The sequence below is a fragment of the Micromesistius poutassou genome (genome assembly GCF_964030765.1).
Source record: "Micromesistius poutassou genome assembly, chromosome: 14".
In the NCBI taxonomy this organism is placed as follows: Eukaryota; Metazoa; Chordata; class Actinopteri; order Gadiformes; family Gadidae; genus Micromesistius; species Micromesistius poutassou.
In genome coordinates this window covers 2,212,601-2,225,266 of record NC_140284.1, presented here as the reverse complement: position 1 = coordinate 2,225,266, position 12,666 = coordinate 2,212,601, and the positions used below count along the sequence as shown (strand labels likewise).

At 48.5% G+C, this 12,666-nt stretch overlaps 1 protein-coding gene across 1 annotated transcript in view; it reads left to right on the top strand.

Annotated features, from left to right (window-relative positions):
- The first annotated feature begins 319 nt into the window (after positions 1 to 319).
- The window catches only part of parp4 (poly (ADP-ribose) polymerase family, member 4), a 24,840-nt gene continuing 12,493 nt past the window's right edge, over positions 320 to 12,666 (top strand). The window contains 18 exon segments of the mRNA XM_084478865.1: positions 320 to 402; positions 750 to 881; positions 1,005 to 1,233; positions 1,633 to 1,729; positions 1,830 to 1,908; positions 2,364 to 2,459; positions 3,490 to 3,654; positions 4,035 to 4,172; positions 5,279 to 5,449; positions 6,051 to 6,202; positions 6,546 to 6,677; positions 7,391 to 7,489; positions 7,863 to 8,046; positions 8,792 to 8,933; positions 9,435 to 9,577; positions 10,099 to 10,230; positions 10,806 to 10,892; positions 11,719 to 11,910. Coding sequence (XP_084334991.1) covers positions 756 to 881; positions 1,005 to 1,233; positions 1,633 to 1,729; positions 1,830 to 1,908; positions 2,364 to 2,459; positions 3,490 to 3,654; positions 4,035 to 4,172; positions 5,279 to 5,449; positions 6,051 to 6,202; positions 6,546 to 6,677; positions 7,391 to 7,489; positions 7,863 to 8,046; positions 8,792 to 8,933; positions 9,435 to 9,577; positions 10,099 to 10,230; positions 10,806 to 10,892; positions 11,719 to 11,910 — 2,364 coding nt within the window. The 5' untranslated portion in view covers positions 320 to 402; positions 750 to 755.

The window sequence follows — 12,666 nt, the reverse complement described above, 5'->3', positions numbered from 1 at the left end:
ACCACAGCGTAAGGGTTAACATTTTGACGACATCGCTCCTTGAGGTGGTGGCTGAACCAAGCACAAAGATCAATAAACAGTCGACTCTGGGGAAAGACAGGATGGCAAGACAAAATACGCGAATATAGAAACCCTAACCCCTAACCCTAAGTTATAAAATGAACAACATGTAGATTTTTCCATCACACGGGTTCATGCCGTTTTTCCACCGACAGTACTTATTGTTGTCATCTCTTGTAGTTCCCCCCGTGGCCGCTGGAGGGCGGCTCCTGCTATTTAGAAACGCGTGACGAGGTGGGCGTTTATGAGCGCTGTCAACCAGGAAGGCAATATCTCTCCTTCCCTGGAAAACATTCATCTAAAACACATACACCAGAAAAGAACACCAAGGAAACCAGTAAGGTAATGTCAGCTATATGTGCTTAAATATAACTATTACTTCGACTGCTGACTTTAGTTTGTCAGACGACAATATCAGTATCAATTGTCTGTTTACTTTATGAAAGTAATGGCAGGCCCTGATCAGCCTGCATGCATCTTTAAACAGAATGATCCCGTTTTCTTTAATGCAACTGGCCGATGTGCGGCTAGGCCACATCGTAGGCCAAACACTTTTAGAATATCTGACCAATTTTGATACCTGTTTGGAGCTGACCATTATGCATAAGGCTGCATTCTAACACATAGACCTTTATACGCCCTGTGTCCTGACTATCCTTCCGTGTGCGTGTGTGTGTGTGTGTGTGTAGGCAATCATGGCTCTGTTTCAGAACTGGTCAGTGCTGCTTGATCTGAAAAGTCTGCCTTTTAAAGAGCGGAAGAAACTCCAATCAGCGATCAAAGAGAACGGCGGCTGCATGTCCTATGTGGTTAATAAACAGGTATTAATATGTAGTTCCGTATTGGGATTACCCGTGGTTAAAGTCATGCGTCAGGTGGTCTAGTTCAGATGACTTATGATGGTTTATTCCCCTCTCCCTGCTGGGCGCTCTTCTGCTCCACAGTGCTCTCTGGTGGTCAGCAGCGGCGTTGCGGCCCTGAGCTCCAGCCGTCTCCGCGGTGTGCAGAAGCTCGGCACGCCCGTGGTGGGGGTGGACTACGTCTCCCAGTGCCTGGAGCAGGGGGTCCTGCTGCCCCTCGATGGGTACAGGCTGGAGGTGCCCCCTCCCGGGTCGTCGTACCCCCCTCCTCCTCCTCCTCCTCCGCGCTCTCCTCCTCGTTGCACTGAGAACGGTACCCTCTCCTGTCCTACTGCCTTTAGCGTTGTTCAGCGGTGTTGTAGACTCCCTTCGATCAGTGATGTATGCAACAAAAGTTGAAATATATATTTCCTTAAAAGGCAACATTCAATCTCAATGATAGATGTTGTTTGCGTGTGAGTTACTCCGAGACAACTCAGGAATCCAACATCAAGTACAAACATCTATAGAAAATCATATTTTTTGAATAAAATCGAATCATTTGAATTTCATCTCCATGCAGGCATTCTCTTGATTACATCAGTAAAGTACATATTGTTTCCACCAATATTTTAATAAATCATTCTCTGGATGATCAAAAGTACTGCCTTATTCATCTTGAGCCAGTTCAAGTGGTTTAAAGTTATTTTAACATCCATCATTCTCCTGACAGAAGCTAGACCATTGGCCGTGCAGTGTGAAGACCCGCCCCCGGTTCTCAAAGCTGTCCGTCAGGTAGAGGAGGCGGGGCAGCCGGAAAGAGATGGAAGGTGGGGCAGACTTACTGACACACCAATGCGCCAACCGACCATAACAACCAGGCCACTAGGGTTGATCAACAGTGTGAAATAACAAAAACAATATTTACAGGGTTTACACCGAGAAGGACAGTGACCTACCGACATATCCAGAAGACTTTCAAGTGGCCAAGTATTCAATCTTTAAAAAGGTAATGTGTACTTTCACAACGTATTCAGTAGATACAGTGTATGTGAGTATCGCCCCCCCTGTGTTCAGTCTCATAAGGCTCTACAGGTCATACATTCATGATCCCTGACCCTAACCCTTAATTAAGATGGAATAAATATGGAGAATAAAAAAACGGTTGTGGGTCGTGTCGTGTCACTGCCTTTTGCGTCCTGCTGACTGTCTCAACCGAGTGTCGTTGGTTCCACATGTGAGTTACAATGTTGTCAAAGCTGTCTTCAGACCACAGTCTTACCTGAGAGCATCCCGGAGCAAAGAGGCCTGCGCCCACCTGCTCGTTAAGAACGCAAATAATCACAGAAATCACAAACAAAACGGTATCTATAAATGACTGAGTAGTGAAGCTAGCAGCAGCCAGTGATGTGAGATGATGCGAGCCGGCCAGACGCAGTACGACGATGTGGTGGTGTTGCCTAGGTGACGGGCGACGGCTGGTGCGTGGTGGAGCTGCAGAGCGTCAGGGCGGAGGGGGAGCAGCGGTACCGCGTGGTCCGCTCCTGGATGGAGAGCCAGGTAACAGCCGCCCCTTAGCTAACCCGTTAGCTGTTAGCTGTTAGCTGTTAGCAGTGTTAGCTGAGTTAGCTGTGTTAACACGAGTTAGCTGAGGTAGCTGTGTTAGCTGTGTTAGCAGTGTTAGCTGTGTTAGCTGTGTTAGCTGAGTTAGCAGTGTTAGCTGTGTTAGCAGTGTTAGCTGAGTTAGCAGTGTTAGCTGTGTTAGCAGTGTTAGCTGATTTAGCTGTGTTAGCTGTGTCAGCTGAGTTAGCAGTGTTAGCTGAGTTAGCAGTGTTAGCTGAGTTAGCTGTGTTAGCTGAAGTAGCAGTGTTAGCAGTGTTAGCAGTGTTAGCTGAGTTAGCAGTGTTAGCTGAGGTAGCAGTGTTAGCTAAGTTAGCAGTGTTAGCAGTGTTAGCTGTGTTAGCTGAGTTAGCTGTGTTAGCTGAGTTAGCAGTGTTAGCAGTGTTAGCTGTGTTAGCTCTGTTAGCTGTGTTAGCAGTGTTAGCTGAGGTAGCAGTGTTAGCTGTGTTAGCTGAGTTAGCTGTTAGCTGAGTTAGCAGTGTTAGCAGTGTTAGCAGTGTTAGCTGTGTTAGCAGTGTTAGCTGTGTTAGCTGAGTTAGCAGTGTTAGCTGTGTTAGCAGTGTTAGCTGAGTTAGCTGTTAGCTGAGTTAGCAGTGTTAGCAGTGGTAGCTGTGGTAGCAGTGTTAGCAGTGGTAGCTGTGTTAGCAGTGTTAGCTGAGTTAGCTGTTTTAGCTGTTAGCTGAGTTAGCAGTGTTAGCTGAGTTAGCTCTGTTAGCTGTGTTAGCTGAGTTAGCTGAGTTAGCAGTGTTAGCTGAGTTAGCTGTGTTAGCTGTGTTAGCAGTGTTAGCTGAGTTAGCTGTTAGCTGATTTAGCTGTGTTAGCTGAGTTAGCTGTTAGCTGTTAGCTGAGGTAGCTGTGTTAGCTGTGTTAGCAGTGTTAGCTGTGGTAGCAGTGTTAGCAGTGTTAGCTGTGTTAGCAGTGTTAGCAGTGTTAGCTGTGTACCGCTCTAACCCCCTGACCCCTGCTGCAGGCGGCCGGCCCGGTGAGCCAGCGGCTGGCCTTCCCCCGGAGCTCCAGGGAGGCTGTGGACACGTTCCTGTCCCTGAGGGAGGAGCTGCAGGCCGGGGGGCTGCAGCCCCAGCTGCTGCTCCCCGTGGACGCCCCCGACGACCTGGGCTCCAACGCCCTGAGGCTGGTCAGACACACGCACGCACACACACACACACACACACACACACACACACACACACACACACACACACACACACACACACACACACACACACACACACACACACACGCGCATGCAGATCTGTTTTCCACTAGCATTACACTCACTATAGCACATCACACATTAACAGTACAGTTACAACATGCAGTACAGTGCACAATAACATGACTACGCTCACTACAGTATATTATAACATGCACCGCACAATTCCTCTACACAATCACTGCACCACAGTGAGATGGTCGCAACGAGAAGGCGTCCGTCTCTTATGTTCTGTTGTGTGCGCGTTGGTGAATGAAGTTGCTCTGATTGGACTGACTGGTCGTTCCCTGGCGTTGGTGCAGCTGCTACTGGAGGAGAGGCTGAACACAGGAAGTCTGCCACAGGAAGTGGCGGTGTTCGTGGAGCTGCTCTGGGCCGAGGCCCTTGGTTGCCTCGACAACGTCCTCAGCGTCCCGGTCACCGACCTCAGCCTCAACGACGTAAGGGGCCCGTGGGGGTCATGTGACTGCTGCCTTTCAGTTTCAGTCGTATTTTGGTTTCGGTCTGTCCGTCTGTCCGTCAGTCTGTTGGTTTGTCGTGGACCTCAGAGGAATAAGTCCCGCCTCCGAGGCTCCCGGTTCCCTCGGTCAAATGTCTTAATAACATGTCTTAATAACATGTCTTAATAACATGTCTTAATAACACGTCTTAATAACACGTCTTAATAACACGTCTTAATAACACGTCTTAATAACACGTCTTAATAACACGTCTTAATAACACGTCTTAATAACATGTCTTAATAACACGTCTTAATAACACGTCTTAATAACACGTCTTAATAACACGTCTTAATAACACGTCTTAATAACACGTCTTAATAACACGTCTTAATAACATGTCTTAATAACATGTCTTAATAACACGTCTTAATAACATGTCTTAATAACACAGGGTTTATGACTGATCGTACATAACAAACTCTGTAGGCGGCGGAGAAGTAAAAGCCGCGTCACGTTCTGAACGACAGACTTTCTCCATCCAGTTTCGACTGGCTTTTTGGATCGTCGGTGCCGTTAAAGTAGTGAACGATTATTAATGCTACTTCAACGGCACCGACAATGAACAACAACCAGAACCGGGAGCCTCGGAGGCCGGACTTATTCTTCAGAGGTCTATTATTAATCAGTCAGTCAGTGAGTCGGGTTATTAAGCAGGCATCGTACTTCGAAATAAATCGATTCTGTCAAGTTACAAAATCTTTGATGTCCAAGAAGTGCTGAAAATACGTTTAGAGATGGGGGTTCCTTTTCACTGCAATAACATAACTTTGTCCTCATAAACTCATGTTAGCCTTGTTAGCTATGTTAGCCTTGTTAGCTGAGTTAGCCTTGTTAGCTGTGTTAGCCTTGTTAGCTGTGTTAGCCTTGTTAGCTGTGTTAGCCTTGTTAGCTGTGTTAGCCTTGTTAGCTGTGTTAGCTGTGTTAGCCTTGTTAGCCTTGTTAGCCTTGTTAGCCTTGTTAGCATTGTTAGCTGTGTTAGCCTTGTTAGCTGTGTCAGCTGTTTCCCCCAGAGGTGAAGAGGCTCTGTGCTGCTGTGTGTCCAGGTGAGCAGGGCGGAGGGCCACCTGCTGCAGGCCCAGAGGCTGCTGAAGGAGGGCCGGCGGGCGGACGCCTCCTCTGCTCTCCTGGAGCTGTACGCCCTGCTGCCCCACCGGGAGGCCCCGCCCGCGGCCCCCACCGCCCGCCACCTCTCGCTGAAGCTGGACCTCTGCCAGGTGACAGGCGACACGCACACGCATGTGGACGTCTAGACGCACTAGGGGTGTAACGACGTGTGTATTCGTACGACATTTCTCGGTACGGGTCGCTAGTGGTTCGATGCACGTTTCATTTCGGTACGTACGAGAATTTTTACTTTTTTTATTTTTTATTTTTTTGGGAAAAACGTTTTTTATTGATTATCACACACTCTGTGAGTGTCTCGTCTCGTCCTGATGTTTTGTGTTGAGGACCACAATGGAAAGAAGTCCTGGAATTTATTGTGTTTTTTTTCCTCAGTTGTATTTGATGTCTTTTCATTTGTTTGACACAATTGAATAAATCAAATCCAAAATCAAATCAAAAAAAAAACTGCTGTACCGAAAAACATACCGAACCGTGACTTAAAAACCGAGGTACGTACCGAATCGTGACTTTAGTGTATCGTTACACCCCTAAGACGCACGGACGCACGCACGCACCCACGCACGCACGCACGCACGCACGCACGCACGCACGCACGCACCCACGCACGCACGCACGCACGCGCACGCACGCTATTACAAAGTTCAGAGCTGAGCCCAGCAGAGTTCTGAACGGAGGGTCTTCTGGTTGCAGCTGATCCGAGACATGCTCAACGTCAGCGAGATGAGCCTGCGGTCGCCCGCGTCCCTCAGCGTGGGCAAGTACCGCTCCCTGAGGTGCGGCATCGAAGTGGTTCCCCCGGAAACGCCCGAGTTCCGGGCGGTGGTGGGCCGGCTGTCAGACAGGTCCTGTGCTGCTTCAACACACACCGCTTTGTTCTGTTTCTGTTCAGTCCTGTGAGATAAGATAAGCTAAGATAATCCTAAGATAAACTAAGATAACAGCACAGACGATAGTGCAAATAAAGAAATAGAGACGACAGTCGTGCAAAATACATAAAATGGCAAAAAATACAATGTGTGTGTGTTGGTGAGAGCAGGGTGTGTATGTATATAAGGAGCGGCAGGCTTTGCACTAGGTGTGCTAGATATCGTATGTCTATAGAACCTTTACAACCTTAAAAGCAGAGAAGCTGCAACCAATCACGTTGTTTACCTGAGGTGATGTCACCTGCCCCCCCCCCTGTAGGAAGGTGAAGGTACTGCAGGTTCTGCGTGTCAGTCGCTGGGAGGACCATCAGACGTTCCAAAAAAAGGTCGGCAACATTAAGCCCCTCCTTCATTCCACGGCACCAAGCAACTTCATGGGAATACTGTCTCGGTGAGATCACATGCACACGCACACACGCACACACGTATACACTAGGGCTTTGAATTTTGCACCAAAAATCATATTCAAAGTTTGTTTGTTTATTAATATTAATATTCAAATATGTATTATTATAAAATGGGTGGCTTAAATCAAGCGATCTGATTGGTTCCCAACTGTTGTATAATGAGCGTATACACAGCTATGACGCCCGTTCAGTTTACAGAGTTCAGTATCACTCCACGCCTAACTTGAACTGTTGTTTATGTATATATAAAAGCAATAGCATAGTTCACTGAAGCCTAAAAACATGTTGATTGATGGAGAGGGTGGAAATGTTGTAAAGCAATAGGCACACGGTGAGTGAACTCCATAGTAGGCTAAATTGCCGCAAACGTCCCGTTTACAAAAAATAATGCCCATAAAAGGTTTGAATATTAAGGGCTGCCTAATATTCGTTCGAATATTATAAAAAATTTTAATATTCAAATTATATTTGAATAACGAAGTTCGGAGTCACAACGAAGTTCGGAGTCACAGCCCTAATATACACTCACGCACAGACACACATCCCCCCCTGACTCACACGCAGACACACATACGCAAACAGGTACTTATGTCTGGCATCACAGACATGATTTTAATAAAGTCAACTCCATTCAACTAGGAAGCAATCGTATCCATGTTCATTAATCCGTACGTTCTGATTGGTCCGTGGCGTGTAGCGGTCTGCTGCTTCCGCGTGTCGGAGCAGAGGATCATGGGATAGAGCGGACGGACATCGGGAACTTGGGCAGCGGAATCTACTTCACCGACTCCATGCGGTGAGCACCACTCCACTATGTCTTCTGCACACAGTACACATAATACGATTTCTTTCCATTAAGGGGGGCAATCTCTCCAGTAGTTGACCATACAATTCAAAAAAAAAAAAGAATTGCTTCTTTCTTCTATGAACATGTTCAACAATGATGTTACTCATTCATAGATTGAGCCTTTTTGGGGTAATCCATCGATTCCTTCTTTTTCGTTGTCTTTAAAATGACACTCCTGCCTTTTGCAAAGCGCTGGACGTCCCTGTGTCTGAAGGGCGGTCTGTACACATCCCTGCCACGTCTCAACACCACATTAAGAGCGTGTGTCGGTTGTGTGTGTTTGTAAAGTCCCTGTGTGTGTTTCCTGTGGTTCCCCCGACAGCACCAGTCTCAAGTACTCCAAGGCCAGCGAGGCCAGCGGCTGCAGGCTGATGCTGGTGTGTGACGTGGCCCTGGGCCGCTGCCTGGAGGTCAGGGAGAGAGACCCCGGTCTGACCCAGCCCCCCGACTCCTACCACAGCGTCCATGGCCTCCGCCGCACCCCCACCAACAGCTCCCAGTTTGTGGTACGGTGTGTGTGTGTGTGTGTGTGTGTGTGTGTGTGTGTGTGTGTGTGTGTGTGTGTGTGTGTGTGTGTGTGTGTGTGTGTGTGTGTGTGTGTGTGTGTGTGTGTGTGTTTGTTTACATATGTGTGTGTGTGTGTGTGTGTGTGTGTGTGTGTGTGTGTGTTTGTTTACATATGTGTGTGTGTGTGTGTGTGTGTGTGTGTGTGTGTGTGTTTACATATGTGTATATTTATGTCTGTGTGTGCATTTGTGTGTGTGTGTGTGTGTGTGTGTGTTTATTTGTGTGTGTGTGCATTTGTGTGTATGTGTGTGTGTGTTTATTTATGTGTGTGTGTGTGTGTGTGTGTGTGTGTTTACATATGTGTATATTTATGTCTGTGTGTGCATTTGTGTGTGTGTGTGTGTGTGTGTGTGTGTTTATTTGTGTGTGTGTGCATTTGTGTGTATGTGTGTGTGTGTATATTTATGTCTGTGTGTGTGTGTGTGTGTGTGTGTGTGTGTGTGTGTGTGTGTGTGTGTTTATTTGTGTGTGTGTGCATTTGTGTGTATGTGTGTGTGTGTTTATTGATGTGTGTGTGTGTGTGTGTGTGTGTGTGTGTGTGTGTGTGTGTGTGTGTTATGTCTATGTGTGCATTTGTGTGCGTGTGTGTGTGTGTGTGTGTGTGTGTGTGTGTGTGTGTGTGTGTGTTATGTCTATGTGTGCATTTGTGTGTGTGTGTGTGTGTGTGTGTGTGACGCTCTGCAGGACGATGAGTTCGTGGTGTACAGCACTGGGCAGGTGATGCTCCGGTACGTGGTCCAGTTCACCCTGGAGGAGGACCGGCTCAGAGAGTTCACTCCTCCCATCGAGACCTCCTTAACGCCGCCTCCGTACCACACCGGCCCAGGTAACAGCATGCAGGGGTTACCGTGGTAACCGCACACCTAAAATCACTATGGTGACGGCAAAGGTGAAACCGCCCTTTTGTGACGGGGCACGTACGATCCACGTGGAAACGGCACACGTGTCCAATCACAATCGCCCGCGTCGGAACACAAATGGCATGGTTACAGCAGACATAACATCACCATGGTAACACAACATGTATGTCCACCACGGGAACAACACACAACAACAACAACCACCACCGGCGAAACACGCAAATCAGTGAAACACAGCTACACCGCGCGCGTCGATCGTCATTGAAAACATCCCAAAGCGCCGTGGTAACGGTACACCTCCGCACTCACCGTGGTAACAGCAACACCCGTCAACCACCGTGCGTAACCATGGTTACCGCTGACAGATACACGAGGTCGTATCTCTTCTGACTTTGACGTCCCTTTTGACGACTGTGCGCGTTGTGGCCGTGTGGGGTGATGAGATGACGATGACCTGCCTGTTCCAGAGTGTTCCCTAGAGGCCATGGAGTTGGAGAGTAAGAGCGACCCCCTGGACGGCGTCACGGCCGGCCTACAGGACGCCTCGGGCCAACAGCTCCCCCTGCAGGCAGTCCATGTGAAGTGCAAGCTGATGGACCTGCTCGCTCAGGTACCAGAGACCCACCTGTTTGAGCAGCAGATCTTTCTAGAATGACGACCCTACGATCACGGTACTGAATGAAAGCTGTCGCGTTTGCCAGGAGAGTCCCCGTAGAGAGTTAGGACCGCCTGAAGTGAGTGCGCGGTCATGTGGTGCAATCAACCAATCACAAGACTCCACTGGGAACGCGTTTGAACGCACAAACGTGCTTTGCCGGTGATCCGATAACAATATCGTTTCAGCTTCTTTTGTTTTCAAACAAGCTTCTTTTTTCAAAAGAGTGTCAGGACAGCTTCCGTGATGAGTAGAGGGAGCCCCCTGCTGGTCAGAGGGGTTCATGGCGGCTGATTTAACAACGGCGCCCTCTGCTGGACTCTCCCTTGGCTCACTATGGAAATCTTCTAAAACGTGTGTGACAGTGGCTCCAGTGGCTTCAGCCAAGTGATCGACAGGTCGACAGATTCCGAGCTCGCCGGACCACGTTCACCAGATCTGACGTCACAGCCGCGTCTCTGTTTTGGTCTTGTCAGGTGATCATCTTCCAGAAATACACCAATCAGAGCAGCGCTCCCATCGAGGCCAAGTACGTGTTCCCGCTGGAGGAGCGCGCGGCGGTGTGTGGGTTCGAGGCCTTCATCAACGGGAAGCACGTGGTGGGACAGGTACACACACTACACTACACACCGCCGCAGGCGCCCGGACACGGCGCCACCACCCGTATTTGTGTTCTTTCTTGTCTCTTCTAAATTCATGTTCAGGTTTTTGATTTTATTGTTATTTGTTTTTTTTATTACTCAGCTTTGTGCTGATGTTTGAGTCACCTTCATTCTCCCCCTGAGATGAATAAAGTACTGTATCTATCTGTGTGTGTATCCATCCATCTGGTATGTACAGCATCTCTGCCTGGTCTGTCTGGTCTGTGTGACTGTCTGTCTCCCTGTGTGTGTGTCTGTCTGTATCGAACGTTTGTTTGCCGTCTGTCATGGTGGAATAGGATTGTGTCATGTGATGACGTGACTAGAGAAAAAGCTAAAGTAGAGAAGTCATCCAAAAACCTTCTGCACTATGCAAATGAAGCTACACTTTCAAAGTTCAGGCTTATAAGCAAACTCATGAGCGTACTCCTAAGTGTACTTACTATATTATAGTAAGTACATTTGGGTAGCATCGGTCGGTGTTTTTGTAAACAGAAGTAAAGTGGCTATGTTGTGGTGTTTCGTGAATGTTTCAATCCCAGGTGAAGGAGAAAGAGCAGGCGCGGAAGGAGTACAAGCAGGCCATTCAGCAAGGACACGGCGCCTACCTGATGGACCAGGACGCCCCGGTAACGTAACGCACACCACCGCAGCAGCCCTGCCTGCCCTGGGGCTCAGAGAGGCCGGTGCACCTTCCCTTAGTGGAGCACTAGAGCGGCTCCAGAGGATCACGTGGGCCCTGGTTGCCTCAGGGCGCCACAGGGCGGGGGTAGAGAGCAAGAGGAAGGCTTTCATTCAACTATTTACTCAAACTTAACTTTGGATTGATAACACAAAGTGGCACGTTACTGACCCGACTCTGGCCAGGTGAATTTCGTTCCGCCTGGCTCCACTCCATCTATCTGGGATCGCTCCACGTTATGGGAGGTATTTGGGGACGACCAGAAAATGGTAGAGCCAATCAGGACCGCCGGGCGGGATTTTTATAGATGTGACGTAGCGGAGAAGCGACTGTTTTGATTCAGACAACAATGGCGGCTCGCATCGAGGAAGCAAGCGTCACGGGTTGGGTTCTATGTGAGTGGTTGAAGTAGTAGCGCGTCAATAAAGATGACGGACAAGTGGTTTATCCAATCATATGCAAGGATTTTTGATAAGGCCCAGCCTTCTAAAGCACCTCTTCAACGGAGCGATCCCAGATGGATGAGTGGAGCTATAGGCGGAACGAAATTCATCTGGCCAGAGTCAGGTTAGCACGTTACGACGTCGTTGGGGAAAGTTCACAACTAATCCCCCAGACAAACAACTCCATTCCGGGGTCCAGTCTATTTCAGGAGCCAGTCAGGACCCCCCCCCCCCCCACCCACCCACCCACCCACAGGGAGTCACATGATAACTAACGACCAACAGCCCCCTCAGCTCTCTGCTCTCTGACGTCGGTGATGTGGTCCCCAGGACGTGTTCACCATCAGTGTGGGCAACTTGCCCCCCGGCGCCACTGTCCTCATCAAGGTCACCTTCGTCTCCGAGCTCATCGTCAGCGACGGCTGTGTCCTCTTCTCGCTTCCCGGTAGCGTGGCGCCATGGCAACAGAGTGCGGCCCTCAACCAGACCACGCAGGTGAGGAGAGAGACGAGAGAGGACGGTGTCTGTGTCCGACCCGCACAGCAACGCTTGACGTGTGTGTGCTTGTGTGCGTGGGTACGTGCGTCGTGTGTGTATGCATGTTTGTTTGTGAGTAGAGTTAGACAGCTTAATTAGTTGAATTAGCCAAATGGTTTGACACAGACATAGCCTAGAGGTGTCCCTGGGGATTATTAGTAAGACATGATGATTAGACATGATGATATGATGATCATGATGATGATAAGACATGATGATTAGTAAGACATGATGTCAGACATAAATCAACAATAATTGAATCAATAAAGGAGTTACATTACACACTGAGAAAGGAGGAGTAGTAGAATAATGGATGAAACATTTGCTGGGATCGTTTACCAGCAGCAGCAAAGTTCATTAAAGAGCGGGTAAACCAAATTCAGTATTTTTCTTCTTATCATATTAATTAGGCCTTAAATGTGTCCCTCAAAACATGTAAAAAATATTTTTCCCATTCATCATTTCCTTGAGGAGCTAGGCCTCAGAGAATGTTCTGTGTGCAGGTTTAAAATGTGCGGGTCTACATCGATGACCGCTTTACGTAAAGCGGTCATACTCACATAAACCCGCCCCCTGCTGCCCTCTAGGTATAAATACATTAACCGCGCACTAGCATTCTGTGGTTTCACCCGTCTATGGTTTTACCGCTCACGAGTCTGGTTTGAATTGTCAGTTTGCAGCTAGCTTGCCCGTTATGCCTCTTCAACCTCGTTGGTGCATCTTCCCTGGATGCCACAGTGG